Source organism: Notolabrus celidotus, chromosome 13 (genome assembly GCF_009762535.1).
Source record: "Notolabrus celidotus isolate fNotCel1 chromosome 13, fNotCel1.pri, whole genome shotgun sequence".
NCBI lineage: Eukaryota > Metazoa > Chordata > Actinopteri > Labriformes > Labridae > Notolabrus > Notolabrus celidotus.
This window is the reverse complement of record NC_048284.1, coordinates 30932591-30949359: the sequence shown is the minus strand read 5'-3', so window position 1 is coordinate 30949359 and position 16769 is coordinate 30932591. Positions and strand designations below refer to the sequence as shown.

At 39.9% G+C, this 16769-nt stretch overlaps 1 protein-coding gene across 1 annotated transcript in view; it reads left to right on the top strand.

Moving 5' to 3' along the window:
* znf292b (zinc finger protein 292b) overlaps nt 1-16769 on the top strand; it is a 29560-nt gene that overhangs the window by 5187 nt on the left and 7604 nt on the right. The window contains exons 2-7 of the mRNA XM_034699161.1: nt 3100-3254; nt 3408-3486; nt 3824-3959; nt 6465-6667; nt 13786-13922; nt 14355-14496. Of these exons, the coding sequence (XP_034555052.1) occupies nt 3100-3254; nt 3408-3486; nt 3824-3959; nt 6465-6667; nt 13786-13922; nt 14355-14496 (852 nt within the window). The remainder of the gene's footprint in view (nt 1-3099; nt 3255-3407; nt 3487-3823; nt 3960-6464; nt 6668-13785; nt 13923-14354; nt 14497-16769) is intronic.

The window sequence follows — 16769 nt, the reverse complement described above, 5'->3', positions numbered from 1 at the left end:
CACCACTATGCCTCTGTTCTTTATAAAAGACAGGCGAAGCACAACCGGGGGGGGGGGGGAGATAATCCTCCTTGTGATTATTACAGCTCTGAGTTAAAACTTGTTCAACAATGAACATTGAAGGGATCTTCCCCTACACTTAAACTGAGACAACATAATTTGCAGTTTATTTTGCAGCCTATTTTTAATATTTCTTTATGAAAAACAAACTTCAGCCAGACAGTCTTAACTTGAAATTGGTTAAACCTCCGCCTCAGTGAAGAGATGGATAAAGGAGGGACAGAGAGCCTGGAAACAATGTTTCAAATCCAGTATAAACCCATGTGTATTGTTGTTGCGATGTTCCTACATTTCTGTTGGTGCTCCTAGCTTTAGCTTTTAACTATTGCTACCAAGTAAAAATGTTAATTCTAAGCCTTGAATATAAACGGTATAGTATTGACATAAATGTAGAGCTGGGCAATATTTAAAAAGATGTTATCACAATAACATTTTTCAAATGAGTGGATATCAATAATTATCACGATAAATATCAAATCATTTTTTCATTTAAATGTAAAGTCAGATTTTTGCTCCTGAGTGAAAGCTGAAGACAGTTTGTTAGTTTGTATCTGGATTTAGTTTTCTGATGAACTTCTTGAATCCATCATTTCTGACGATGCTAACAGGAAGCAGGTCTTTAATGTAAGATGAGATTTTAGTGAAGTTTTAGTTTGTACATTATTATTTTCGCCTATTCGTCCAGTCGCGTTAACCAGCAGGACGAGGTGCTGTGAGCAGTGGGCACTGACAGGGTCCGTCCTGATCTTTATGTCTGTGACGCAGGGTAGCGTGTGTGTTTACATTTTACAGCCATGCTCAGTCTCTGGACATACGTGTGTTGAAGTGTGAGATTCAGAAATGGAGAAAATCACCGCAAATGCTTTCTTCTTCTTTTGCTATTTAATGCAGTTACCATTCTTCTGTAACACGCTCTGTAGCCACCGTCTGGCGGGAATACCGTACTACAACCAGGCAGCGGTAAAAATGATGAAAAATTGTACTTATAAAATGAGAAAATATTCAAAGTAACTAATTTTTTTAAAAAGTGGACGAATATTCGAATATAATTTCCCATCCCTAGTGAATGCATCACTGTTATTCAGTGTTCAGTTGTGTTATGGTCACGGTGGACATTAAACGTTAGAAATGCTCAGCAGAAGTTGTCTCTGTGCTCTTCCTTTACCCACATCCTGAAAGTATATTTAATGAAGTGTATGAAGTTAATAGTTAACTCAGAGTCAGCACAGTGTCAGACTAACTGCTTTGAGCTGCTAGGACTTCAGTTTTCTTCAGTGTCGCTTGTTTCAGCTGCGTTTTCATTCTGCTCCAAATGTCTATTAGCCCCGCCTACCTCTCATCCTGCGACACTATTGGCTGTTCAATGCCATTTTCTTCTACTGTCTAATGTTGGGTGGCAACTGGCGTCTAAGGCACATCAGCATCCCCTCCCTTCCAGTGGGCTGGTGTAATCAGATTAAAAATATTGAATTTTATCGAACTTTGGTTTTATTTATATTGAGAAAAATGAGATCACGATAATTATTCAGTATTTCCCCTACCATTATACTGGGGGGGCGGGGTGCCCCCCCAACAGCGGCAGCCGCCCCCCTTGGAAGTTCAGTTAATTGTATTTTCTATATAGCGCCAGATCACAGCAGAAGTAATTCAGGGTTACCTCTCTTATAGATCAGGTCTTAAACTTGTTCTTTTATTAAACAGACTAAACATCCTTATGTTATTGATCTTATTTACATGATGGGATGTCATTATGATCATCTGCTCTCTGTATCACATGGCAGAGTTCTGCCCCGATGCGCACACAGACACACAAACACGTGCGCTCACATACACACATCACAGCACAATGATACGATCAATGTTCATCTACAACTCGGTTTTTCAAGACTAAAACAAGACTATGACGAGCTTAAGTGCATCACTGATTATACACTGAATACTGATAATGAAAACTTTAGTGGCGGACCGTTGGACATTAAGAGTTCATATTTTTCCTCGCTGTGCGTCTAATCTTCAGAAATGAAAGCTATGCATTCCTGTGACAGGCTGACTTATTATCTGAGGGGCTCAGTGTTAGCTTGGTCTCTACCTACAGCAGGTGTGCTTTATGAACCAGTCTCCTCTTCATTGAGGATTTTTACCCCCCGGTGTGCGTTAGTGACAAAGACACAACCGGGGGACGTCTGTTTAATATTTGATGTTTGGCGTTTTTGCCGCCATTACCGCAAAAAGCTCCGCGTCCAGAGCTTGATTTAATCCAGTTTGGTGAAACATGAGACACACTTAGTAAGTTTTGATCAACTCCTTGGCATCAAAGAGTGCTGTGAGCTGACTGTCTGTCATGAGCACAGGTGCATTCAGGGACCATCGTAAAAGTGCAATGCAGACCTGTATTTTGCGTTCATGACATTCTTATTTGAATCAACAGAATCAGATATAGTGGTCACATGAAGAATGTTTTCTTTCGACTATTTTGCAGGCTACATCATTTAACCTATGATATTACAAAAGCAAAAGTGTTGATAGAGTGAAATGTTGACAATTCCCCAAGGCTGTAAACCTAGGGGAAACACTGTTATTGTTATGGAATTATCGCCCAGCCCTACATACATGGTGTGAATAATGGACATGACTACTGTGATGTAACTGAAGTCTTTATTTATGCATGAGTTAAACATGTTGACCATGACAGTGCATGCCGAGTAAGAAAAGCTTGACAGTCTCAATAACCCCTGACTGATCAGACTGCTTTAGTCAGACTTTTTTATGGGGTTATTCCCCCGGTAGCTCAGAGTTGGTCTTTGTTGTCTTAAAGAAAATAAATTAATACAAATAATCTCAGTCAAACGGGACACTTTCTTAACTTATGGAAACAGGAATGTTCATTCTTGAGATAAAGGCTAGAAAGTCATGAGTCATTTAAGCAGAATTGGTACTCTGTAAAATGCCCTTTCAGCAAAGATTAATTGATTGAACTAATCGACCGACCTCCACTTAAAGGTTTTTTAGTAATCTATTGATTCTGGTTCCTTCTGCTAGACGCTGCTGGAGTACGCCGGCAGGTGGAGGATAGAAGAAGAGCCTTTACCACTGGTGGAAGTGTACATAGTCGCCCTGCTGAGCTACGCCCAGGCCTCTCCACATCTCTCCCTGCAGTGTGAGAGTGTTCCCCTTGTGGTCGAGAGGCTGTCACTGTAAGTACTACTGGAGCTCAAACCTGTGATTAATTGAAGATTTGATTTAGCCCTAATGTGCACGACATTCAATCCAAGTTCTTGAAACCATCAAGGTGGTCTGATGAAGATGGAGATTAATGTTATGATTTTTCTGATTGGTTTCTTCTGTAGGAGTTTTGTGGAGCTGTTGCTCTCCCTGAAGGAGGACCTTCCAGGAGATTTGTGGAAGGAATTGAAGTCATGTGTACAGGTACAGATAACGACTCTCATACCAAAAGAAAAAATGTGATTGTGAAATGTTGTGAATGTTTGTTTAATTGAAGTTTTGCACACCTTAACAGAGCAAACCTTCAACATACAAGCCCATTGTTTCATTTGATACAGCAATACATTATTAGGAGCAATAACACTGAGTAAATACATCCCCTTTCCTTAAAAAAAATAGACCTATCACTTCAGACTGAAATAAACAGAATATAATTCACTGACAACCTTTTCATAAGCCTGCATTTCATAGTAAGATAAAACAGACTCACTCTTCATGTTGTGTCTTGAAGTTGTTGTTGTTGTGTTCCTGTTGTGTACAGTTTGCGTCCAGTAAGCTGCAGGAGAGTGGCATCACTCAGCTGTCCCTGCTGTCTGCTCTGGGCCAGTATGACGGTGTTTGGACCAACAGGGTCCTCCAAGGCCTTCTGTCCAATGAAAACCCACCAACTGAACAAGGTGAGTTCGTAATGTGACGATTTTCAGGTTATTTAAAATTAGAGGTGCATTTCGACCAAGGTCTCCAGTTTACAGGGTCACTTTTAAAACTGTAACACCAGGAGAGACGCACTTGCGGTGGGCTGAGAGAAGACTACTGTTACAAGCTGCTAAATCAAATGAATCACAGCTTCTTCTTTTGAAAAGTACACACACATACAAAAAAGATAGAACAAATAAAAACTAATGAAAGAAAGAGAAATCAAGTGAATCACAGATGTGTGTGATGTTATTGTGGACGGCAGGCGGAATAAAAACGCTGAAGGTGATCTACCAATCAGAAACGTTCAGCAATGCAGGCCCTGCCCACTGAAAGTCCCGGGACCTTTGAAAAGTACTACCCCCCCAAGCAGTGGCTTTTTAGGGGGGAGATTATCTAACCCTGAACTAAATTTAGACCCTGATTCCTCCAGTCGAAACGCCCATAGTTGAGGGGTAGAGTCCCTCCGGTTGAAAAACGCCTTAGGGATGTAAATTTTCAGTATTCTCCATGATCGATCTTTGAAAGTGTTAACGACTAGTTATTGATTAATCATTAGTCATCAAAACGTAGATGTTGTCCATGTCAAAAACAATGCCCGGTGCGTTTTTCCCCTGAATCTAATTTTCCTGCACAACACACATAACTATGTACAGAACTGACATTATTGAATAGCTACAGATCATATTGAGGCATATAAAATGTTAAACACCCTGAATATCAACGTGTGGAGCAGGCTCGTAAAAATAATCTCAGCGGACACAGAGTCATACAAAGTGAAGGCTCAGACTACAACATGTGGATTTACTGCAACAAGGGAACTGAACTGAAACATATTCTAGACTCACAGTGTCCAGTTTACTGTCTACTAGTTTTTATTGAGAAAAATAAGCATGTGTACATGGTCAGGTGTCAGCCGGGAGCGCAACCGGGTGATAATCAGTCTGGCAGTGGAGAAAAAAAGCGCTCGTGGAGACCTGTCACTCAGCTGCAGCCCCCAGCTTAACGTCTCCGCTGTGAGCAACACCTTCTGTCAGCTGATTCTGAAATAATGCTTTAAACTTAAAACACCTCCCTGATAGCTGAACGAAATTAAATGAATCAAGTATCAATTAAATTATACTCAATTAACTGTTAACATCTCTACTTGAAATGAAGGTATGTTATCTTTTTTCTCTCCTCACTTCTCTGCACACAAACATAAAGTAAGAGTCCTCTCCTCTGTGGGAAGCCCTGTGTGCTGTGTTGTCAGATTAACAGACTCTGCTGAGGGAGAATGCCAGTTTCATGACCTTTTCAGTGTAGCCTTGTCCCCTGTTTTCTGTGAGTTCAGAAGAAGAATAAAAGACAGTTTGAACAGCGACAGTTTATGTTGTTGTTTCTGAAACTAGTGCTGTATTGACTGGTAGGGTTTGAAAGTGTACATGTTAGATTGCTGAACATTGCAAGCTGTGCTCTGCTCTCCTGTCTGCACACCATTATTTTTAAGCATGTCATTAAATACCTGAAATGAGTTCTTCTACATTCTTAGTTCTTTAGTTTAGTTCTTCTTTAAGTCCACATCTGACACGTAACTCTGAAGTGCTAAAAAGGAACTAGATAATTGTCCTCACAAAGCATGACGCTGTGTAAAAAACACTTTGTTCCTTTTTTACACAGTGAATTGTTACATGATTCAGGATGGGGAGAGATGAAACACTTGGCTGCACCGGTGTTATGATGAGGGATGTCCGGATCAGTTTTTTTGGCCCCCGATCCCGATCTGATTTTTTAATATTCAACATTTGACGATACCGAGTCCCGATCTGATACTTGTGTTTGCCGAGATAATAGTAGCACAAGAGATAAGAGAGTTGAGCTCTACGCTGTTTATTTTTTTCCTTTAACAAAAATAAGTCATTCAAAAAATAACTAAAATATGTCTTATGTTAATTCCATTTAACTTAATCCAGCTAGCATTGTTGTAAAACTCATATGTTTACAAGCTCTGCTGTATGAGACCAAGAAACTGGTGTGCTTCATTACAGCACACTTAAATCTGAGGCTCTCACAATCAGAATCAGAATCAGAAATACTTTACTTATTTCACCTTTTTGAACCATATGTCCCTGGAGAGTTACTGTAGGGTGCGTAGAGCTGATGTTTTTCTGTAATGTGTCTGGCGGTGCTCATGTGAGTTCTACAATAAAATGTAAATCATGGCTTGAGTTCTACATCAATGTCCCATTTATTAGTTTCTCATGTATACACGGTTAAGCGAACTCAGAGCGCTCAATTACTCGCGCCTTCAGCTGCAAAATGTGTTCAGTGACAGCGGACGTTCCGATCTGATAGTCGAGATCGGGATCAGGACATCCCTAGTTATGATGGTAACAAACGTGGAAACGATCACTGCTCTGGTGTTGCACATGTTGAAGACATTGAATCAAAGTGTATCGAAAATCTTAAATGCAACGCCTCTTCTCAATACTCCCTTTGTCTTTCAGTTGAGGCGTTTCTGGTGCAGGAGGGCCTGGTGTTGTCGGAGATGAGAGTGAAGCAGCTGATGAAGGACGGTCAGCTGGAGAAAGCTGCTCTGCTGGCCAAGACTTGCTCCCAGTGTGCCACCTTCCAAGGGAGCGGATCCTTCAAACAGATGTACCTCGTCTGCCTCAGTGCTACCTCAGATCAGGATCAGCTGATGGAAGTGGTGAGTGCATCTCCTCAACATGATCAGAAACTTAAATATCGGCAAAGTGTCACTGGTGCTTAAAGACTGTGAACATAACTTCTAGAATATTCATTATGTTTGTTCAGTCAAGCAGATGGCAGTAATTTTACAACATGGCTGTGTTATGTGAGACCTTTCACCTATGTAGGATATAAGTAGACTTTAAATAACTGGAACTGCTCTTTAGCAAGCAGATTTTCATCTTGCATCACCTGTATTAGTTTATTATTAATCTTAGCTGTAAGTGAGGATCAGGGTTTCTCTGACTGTCAGAATAATGATAATAATAATCATTAATAATTATGTAGAACTTATCAAAACAGGGTTTCAAAGTGCTTTACAAGTAAGAAAGAAACTAAAAGACAATAAAAGAGAAATATGAGGAAGACAACAACTAAAAGTTTAAGTAAAAAAACTGCAGGGAGGTTACAGCAAAAAGAAGTGACAGAGATAAAAAGGAAGATAAATAAGATAAATTGAAAGAAAAACAAACAAAAGAAAAAATCATTAAAAAATCAAAAGATCCAAAACATAAAATATAGAAATATAAAATGATAAAAAGCTGCACGTGATTCTGCCTGACAAAAAAGAATAGAATAAATCAAAACATCTGTATTAGTCCAGCATGCACTGGCATTTATTCTCGGCTGGTGGTTTTATTTACAGTCAAACTTCTGATACAATCTGGAGAACAATACAAACTCACAGAAGTGAAATACCTCATTGACAGATTTGTACAATCTGAAAACAGGTTTTGTCGGTTCTGCTGCCAAGACATGACAAGCAATCAGCTTATCAAATGCCTGTTTTTATTTGTTTTGGTTTTTTAGATTAGTTTGGATTAACCCCTTAGAGAGCAGCACAGGGCACACATGTATTCCTCCATTTGAAAATGCATCTACCTGCTGGTGATAATTGGTGTCTATCTGACTTATAATCACGTTATGCTAAACATGTGCTCAACAAACCTCTTTGTAAGCAAAGTCATTCTGTGATCTTTGCAGTAACTCCCACTTAAAGGTACAGTGTGTGGTGTAGTGTGCAGCATTTAGCAGGACAGACTTTGTAGAAATTGAGTGTAATATTCAGAAGATTGTTTTTAAAAAAAGACAAACTAGTAAAGGTCATGCATGTTTTGTATTTAGTGAGCGGCTGTAGAACATGCAATGGTTAGAAATAGGGCTGGGCAATAATTTGATTACCATTATTCTTTTCGAGAATTAATAAAGTTTTTGAATTGAATTGAAAACTGACACACAGAACTCAATTTTATTTATCTTTGTTGTAAATGTAATCAAATTATGCAAATAACCTCAACCTGAGAAAAATAAGAATTTACAAACTAAAACTTCACAAAAATCTCATCTTACATTAAAGACCTGCTTCCTGTCTTCACCGTCAGAAATGATGGATTCAAGAAGTTCATCAGAAAACTAAAACCAGATATAAACTAACAAACCGTCTGGTTTCTTCAACTTTCACTCAGGAGCAGAAATCTGACTTTATATTTAAATGGAATAATGATTTGATATTTATTGATATCCACTGATATGAAATATTTCATCTTGATAACATCTTTTTCAACATCGCCCAGCTCTAGTTAAAGACGAAGCAGAAGAGAGACAAATGGAGGATCACACTTTTTTTTTTCTACACCAAGTTTTAACATTTCATGTATTCTCAAAACTAACAACTGTACAGTTAATGCGTACATGGAGGATCATACTAGTGGTGGGCGTTATGACCTAAAATTTATATCACGGTATTTTTCCTTCATATCGCGATAACGGTATTATAATCACGATTTTCCAACATGAAATGGGGTAGTCTTTTCAAAACATGATTCTGGCTCTTTTTGTTCTGTGTTTTGAGTGTACGCCGTTTAATTGTGTTCTTTTATGTTTGTCTGAATGTATACAATGCTTTTAATGTTTTAATGTTAAGCACATTGAGTTGCCCTCGTGTATGCGCTATACAAATAGAGTGGCCTTGCCTTGCCTTGTACACATCCTAGCAGGTGGAAAATGTCTAATAATAATGTTAGAAAAAGGCCTTGGCCACAATGTGCTTTTGGAAGAGTTGCTATACTTTATTCATTTAGTCTTTCAAGTCAAGTAGAACCAGGCAAAGACAGAATTAACAAATTGAGTAATAAAACTATGGTGTATAATCATTAAAGGTTGAGCAATTAAATTCACAACTTAAAGCTAGGGTTGGTAGTCTTGGAAAACCAGCATGAATTTGAATGTAGCTTTTCCTCATGACTCCGTCTAACCCCTCCCCTCCTCCCTCGGAGCTCCTCCAAAACGACGCCCCCCCGCTCACATGCACGAGCGCCGCTGATTCTCGACCATATGATCGTGACTGATTCAAAACCTGTCCTCAACAAAACATTATCATAGTGAAAGTTAAAAACACAAACAAACATGGCTGCTGTTAGTACTCACAACTATCATGCTAGCATTATCCAGTTGTACTGGTGACACGATATCAGGAGAAAAGTTATAACACATATATAATACTGTAACAGCTCTACTGTTTGTTAAACCTGTTCAGTGTAGATGTTCTTAATTCCTACAGTGTTGACGGTCAGTGAAGGCATCAGGAGAGGTGTAGAGTGTGTGAGTGGGAGAGAGGAGAGACAAGAGGAGAAGTCCTTCATTCATTCAAACATTGATTGTTGTTTTGTTGGTTGGCGTGATCACGGCCAACAGTGACCGGTTATTAAAGCTCAACGTGTTCACCAATCGGCTCGTCATCACTACAGCGTCCGGACGGACGCTACAATAAATATATATTTTCTGTAGGACTTACTGAATGTCATTAATTATTCTGCTTGCTGGTGAGAGCTTTTTAGACTCTGATCCGGACTACAGTCCTGAGCAAAGCACCTCATCAGGTCAGAGGGGACAGGCCCGAGGACGAGCGAGAGGGGCAGAAAATAGAGTCAGGGGAAGTAGAGGCAGGAGACGGGGACTCAGAGGAGTGAACGCCGGGGAAATGTACGCGCAGGAGGAGGGCAGAACGGCTGGACGGGATTTGATTGGTTTAAAATTTGGGGAGCCAAAAAACGGTGATTGGTTGGTGTTTTCCCAGGTTTACTCCGTCTGTAGATAGCAGCTTTTTTTCACTCTTTTTTAGGAACACATCATGTAATGATTGCCATCAGGACATAAAGATCATTTTAACCAGTATGACAAAAAGTGTATCTAAATCTGATTACCAACCCCAGCTTTAATGCCTGGTGCCCTATGAAATCCATTTTATTTTTTCCAAATTCTGTTTTTAAATTTTTTATAATTCTGTTTTTTACTCTTTACACTTTTTTTACCACCATATAGTGTGTGCTTTTTGTGTGAGTGAATAAAATGTCCGTTAATGAAATCCTTAAATGTATTGATGCAACACTGTTTTTCACATGGCTTTTGGAGGACAAGTGGTCGTCACACTTATTTTTACTTTTCCAGTTCACAGTATGTTGGCAGAACTTGCTAAAAGCATGTCACCTAACACAGAGAAGTCATTTAGGAACTGTTCAGCTCTGTATTGTAACGGATTGGTTGTTTGGTGTTTGCTAGGGTTAGTTATTAATTAGTTATGATGTCAGTTAATTAGTTGATGTTCAGTTTTACGTGATGTCATGGAATGTGCTGACCAGCATAGCAGGCTTGTGATTTGGTGAGGGAGATGTGCGTGCGTGCGAGTGTGTGTGAGTGACAGAGAGCAGAGAGAAGGAAAAAGAGAGGCTGAGGAATGAATGAATCAGAGCCAGGATCGGAGCAATTATTTCACCTGTGTGCTCGTCGGGGAAAAAATATGTTAGGAGGCATGTGCTGCGCAGATTCCAGTCATTATCAACATAGTGTATTGTGTGGCTGGCGTGGTGGTGCGGCTGGACGGACCACAGATCAGCGGTGTTTTGGCTCGCCGGCTCAGTGTTTTGGCACGCTGGTAAATGTTTACTTCCTCTAGTAAGCGACGTCAGTGACTTGGTGTCACCGGCCTTAAAAGTGTATGCTCGTTCACTTTGAGTAAATCTCCCACATTCAACTACGTGGCCCAAATTATGTGAAAACAACGCTTTACCGCGGTAATTACGGTATTGCAAAATCTATTTCGTGGCAACATATTATACCGGTGACGGTGACGATACCGGTTTACCGCACACCCCTAGATCATACTTATCATGCATAACAGGAGCTTCTGAGGGACCACTGAGGAAGTGTTTCAGTCTAGAATCTGACTGTGGGTTCAGTGAAAACTAAGCATTTTTCAGAAAAATAAAAACATCAAAATACAAAAGGATGTGGAAACAGCAGTTTTATTGATGAGAACTCTGTCAGTCATCAACATTAACATAAATTCACCAATAAATTAAGAAGAAATCAAACACTTTACTGCAGCTCTGCTTTAACAATTGAGGCGCTTCTGGGCTTGCCAAATGCCACTCTCCTTTTCCAGCTGTGTGAGAAGTGGCACACCAACTTTTTGCACACTGTTGCATGGCTGATCTGGTTGTCACCTTTCACTGCATTTTCTAGAGAAAATAGATTTACAAAATAATACATAAATATATTACAACACAGCTAAATAACCACTTATTAATGCAGATTGTTCTCTCTCTCTCTCTCTCTCTCTCTCTCTCTCTCTCTCCCCCCCTTTCTTTCGCTTTCTCACACACACACACACACACACACACACACACACACACACACACACACACACCCTGTCTCTAAATCCCTCCCTCTTCTAAACAAAGTTATTACAGTAAACATAGTTAAACGTACCTATCACCAGGTGCAGCCTGTGTCCAAAGCCCTGAAGCCGCGTCCAGCCATTCACCTCCAAAGCCTTTATCATGTTGTATGCGTTATCGTTGTTCACGCAAACCTGTTGGTCCTCCTTCAAATCGCAGTCCGTTAATGCACCTCTCATCTCATGTGCTATATTATCTCAGTATGCTCCCCAGGGAAGAAGGACGTCTGCAGACATCGGGTCTTTGTTATTAGAGAATGGACCGTTAAACTGATGTAAGGTTCAGTAGTCCGGCTCGACCACAGGTCCATGGTTGTGGCAAAATGATCGATTCCACAGAGCTTGGAGTAAACTTTCATTTTACATTCGTTGTGGAGTTTGGGAATGGCCACTTGATTAAAACATGTTCGGGATGGTATTTTGTAACGTTTGTCCAGCGTCCGAACGATTTTCTGAAAAATGTCTCTTAAGTTTCTCTTTTGGTTTCCCAGCTGTGTGTAGTGTATGTGTGAGTGTGTGTCTCCGTCTCCCTCGCGCCCTCCCTCTGATGATTGTCATTGGTTGGCTTCGGCTGGCTTCAGCTGTCAATCAACGGCAAGCATGAAATGAGGTTTGTGGTTGGCTGGCCTTAGCTGTACATGTAAGGGCAAGCGTGTGTGCAGGTGGAGCGGGGAAAATCTTGTTGATATCTTTGATTTTGCTAAATGAATATCTTGAATGTTCATATCCCGATATCGATACGATAACGATATATCATTCAGCCCTATTCATGTTGCAAACAAAGAGCATAAGAGAGACAGTGATGGCTCCTGGTGTTTATACATTTTCTGTTTGTCCCGACTGCACACTGTTGACAGGGAGCTTCACATTACAGCACAATGATTGAGGCCAATTGAATTAAATTTGTCAAATCAATAAGAACATTAGAGAATACAGATACAGAGTACTCTCTGCACGTACACACACCAACACACCTCCTCTGGATCAATACTAATTCAGAGGAAATAGGTTACCTGGTTTATACATTTATTTATTTTTAAATTGTATTTATTTTAATTGTCATTAGTATTTATGGTGTTAAATATGGTCTGTCTCAGAGTTTCTCTCTATATGAACACTGTGTACAGGTTGGAAATCATAGACTGTATAATAAATGGAAGTAGTATCCGTGACGTTACCCAACAGTTACTGAAGCGCTGTTTTGAGGCCAATCGACAGCAGCAGCCATATTGGAAATCCTGAAGTCAACATAACTTCTGTTGAGCTACTGTGACGTAAAGAGGCGGGCTTTGAGCCTCCTAGCTTACAGCTACAGTGTTCCCACCAAGCAGCAAACTCCGGTCTCAAACGATGAAGCCAATGCGGAAGTGCTATAAACTGCAATACATCGAAAATCCGCTTGAGGCTGGCTGCAGAAACACCGGAAACCACATAGATATGAATGGGAAAAAGACGATCTTTGCAGCATTAATAAACATGTTTACAGCCTGGTTCAAAAAACGGCTTGGCCCTACAACGCTAATCTCTCTAATGGCACACACTGTACGGGGGGTGATTTTTTTTCTAACGTGACGGTTAAGAAGATATTAAGATTATGAGTTTTGCCCAAATAAGGACATGACTGACGTGACTCCTGGTCGGGAACACACAGCCATTGGCTAAGAGACTCACACTACGTCACACTCTGCCTAGTTGAGTTCCGCATTACCAATATGGCTGCTGCCGTCGATTTGCTTCAAAACAGCTCTCAGGAACAGATGGGTGACGTCACAGATACTACGTCCATATTTTATACAGTCTATGGTTCCCACCTGTCAGTCAAGTCAGCTGTGCCTCTCATAATGGAAAACTAGCAATCTGAATATCTTTGAAATTGCCGTGTTATGAAAAAATTCACCCCCCGTACAGTGTGTGCCCATCCAGAAATTATCCAGTCTACACTCGTCTTTTGTACCAGGCTGTAAACAGGTTCATTTCTGCTGTAAAGATCGGCTCTTTGAATGGGTGTGTATGTGGTTTCTGGTACTTCTGGAGCCAGCCTCAAGCGGACACTCGAGGTACTGCAGTTTTTAACACTTCCGCATTGGCTTCATATTTTTAGACCGGAAGTTGCCGCTTGTTTGAAATCTAGAATAACAGAGTTAACCATTCTGGTATCCTGAAAACTCTTCTCCCTTCAGTCCTTCTTTTCCTGTCATAAGTTTTTCAACCACATGATGGCAGACCACACCTCCCATTGAACTGTGAGACTGACAGCATGATGAAGCTCTCGTGTTTCATTAAACGGATATTGAAGTTGTATTATTGTGAAACAATCTCACTGTACTGATTCCTCTTTGCAGCTTTCAAAGGAGGATTGCCGTGATGCATTAGAGATGATCTGCAACCTGGAGTCCGATGGAGATGAGAAGGCAGCTTTCAGCTTATGTACAGCCTTCCTGACCCGACAGCTTCTGCAAGCAGATACATACTGTGCCTGGTGAGGAAACACAAACTGCCTTACCTTCCATCCTACAGAGGAGACTTACTAACTAAACAAAGAGATTCTGTCTGTACCGGATCACGAACAAGTCGGTGCTTTTGTCCAACAAGGAAATATTTAAGTTCATGTGCTTGAGTAAACAGACTTTTATCGTAACTAACGGCATTACTTGTAACTTTAAAATGATGATGTAACAGGTATTTTTTCTTGGTTGAAATTAAAGTGATAGTGAGAAACTATGTTTCATTTTGAAGCAGAATCAGCCTACATGTTTATCCAGTCTGAATAAAACAAACGAACATTAAGACAGCTCCCACACTACATTTGGACTTTTGTTAGGTAATTACTGCTGTGAGTCTACGTAGCTCAATAAGTAACATTACTCATAAATAATAAGTATGTGCATTGAATTCATTTCTTGTGATCCAGGGAGCTCACACTGTTCTGGAGTAAACTGCTGAAGCGACTGGAGCCGTCAGAGCAGGCCTTCCTCGACAGATGCCGTCAGATGTCCTTACTGTCCAAAACGGTCTACCACATCCTGTTCCTCATCAAAGTCATCCAATCAGAGGTCAGTAATCAAAAACTCTTCCAATAACGTCAGAGTATGGGCTAACGGTGGTACAAAGTATATCCTCACCACTTAATATTCTATTTATATATTATTATTTTATTCACAAAATTATTTTCCAAAACAAATTTCAACATTTCACTCTGATTTCTGCTGAATCATGTTTCTAGTATTTTATATTTAAGCAATGCTTAAGTTTTGGTACACTGCCAGTCAAAAGTTTGGACACACCTTCTCATTCAAGGGTTTGTATTTATTTTAATGATTGAAAACACTGTAGATTAATACTGAAGACATCAAAACTATGAAAGAACATATATGGAATTATTGAATAGTTTTCATAGTTTTGATGTCTTCAGTATTAATCTACAACTGGTAGTGTAGATGAATTGGCTTTTGTACTCGACAGTTCATGGCATGGAGAAACATTTTTGTGTAGTTTGCTTTATTTTAAGTATTAAGAGAGTACTGAACCTGAGCTGACTACTGCTTCTTTTCTCCACAAAGGAGAAAAATGTACAGGTTTCAAAACCATTTCTCAGGTCTAAGCCTTTGATGCACTAAAGGTAAAATGGGTGTTTCTTTGTACACTGCATAGAATAAAAACAATGACTAGGTTGAAAGCATGAACGAGAAAGATAATATAATTTTCTTTATTTAAACTTGAAAATCATTGAGCAAAGCTCTCATTTACAATGACGTTGAGCATTTAAAAGAAACATTAAAGGTGACATATCACGCTTTTTTCATCAATATATATTGGTCTAAGAGGTCCCCAAAACATGTCTTTAAAGTTTATGCTCAAAAAAACACTTTGAAATCAGATTTTGGCATGCCTGAAAACCTCTCTTCTTCAGTCCTCCTCAGAACGGTCTGTTTTCTCTCTGACCACGCCCCCTCAGGAAGTGGATGTGCCTCTGCTCTCCAGCACGTTGATCTAATGTTTACATGTTGGCTGAATATACACGGCTGCTCATAGATCGCGTTACTTCAACCCTCTGAATCTGATCCAGAATCTGATCCTGACGGAGAGGCGCCTGTAGCAGGACCTTTCTGAAGGATTTGTCACAGATTTAGTGTTTCTTGTTGTTTTATTTATCAGTATGTAGACGTGTGTCTTGGTACACGGCTACAGCTACAGCTACGAACATGTAGCTATGTGGCTATGCTAACTAGCGCTAGCACTTATCCATGATAAATAAAAATCATCCACTAGATCTTCAAATCTGCAGACGTGGGGAGTAAAACCGACCTCTAACAGAAAGGCAGCGGGACCTTTTCTGAAGGATTGGTCACAGATTTAGTGTTTCTTGTTGTTTTATTTGTCAGTATGTCGACGTGTGTCTTGGTACACAGCTACAGCTACGAAAGTGTAGCTATGTGGCTATGCTAACTAGCGCTAGCACTTATCCATGATAAATAAAAATCATCCACTAGATCTTCAAATCTGCAGACGTGGGGAGTTAAACCGACCTTTGTGTTTATTAAGACAGCCTACAACTAGCATGCCTCCCTCCTAAGCTCCTTGTTAGCACATATTTGTGCAGGTAATGAAAAACGGAGGGGGGATTCAGTATTATTTTATACAGTCTATGGGCTGAACAAGCTCCGAGCTCTGACTCCGTGACAGACCGGATATTGTTGTGATGTAACAAAAACACGGAAGTCTGAAACGGCTCGTTTCACACACATTTACAGAAAGGTGAAGAAATCAAAACGGGCAGAATGGATTTTTTTCATTCTCGGGGAGTTTGTAGACATGCCAGGGACACATATTTCAGGTAGAGAACCATTAAAAAGTCAATTTTGCATGATATGTCACCTTTAAAATGCATAAGCAAATAAAAGATAAAACCTTAAAAGAATGATGATCAATTAAAAACAGACAACAATTAAAAATGAATGTTAACACAAAGTCAGTTAAAACAGGTGGTCAGAGGTTAAAAAGTTTAAAACTAATATTTTTAAGTGACTAAAAGAAACCAGAGCATTCAATTTTAAAGTGCTTTGAAGGGACTTCCATGCAGATGGTGCAAAAAAGCCAAAAGCAGATCTTCTCAGCCCTGAATGAACTCTGGGAACCTGGAGAGTAAGCATATTAGTTGACCTTGTGTGTTGTGCTCCAGAGGACCAAACTAGCATGGGTGATAAATATGACGGTAGCATCCCAACAAGCGCTTTATAAATAAAGAGGTATGAGTGTAAATCACACCTTTCAGTCAGAGAAGACCATCCCACCTTATTGTAATGGATGCAGTGATGAGTATTATAAT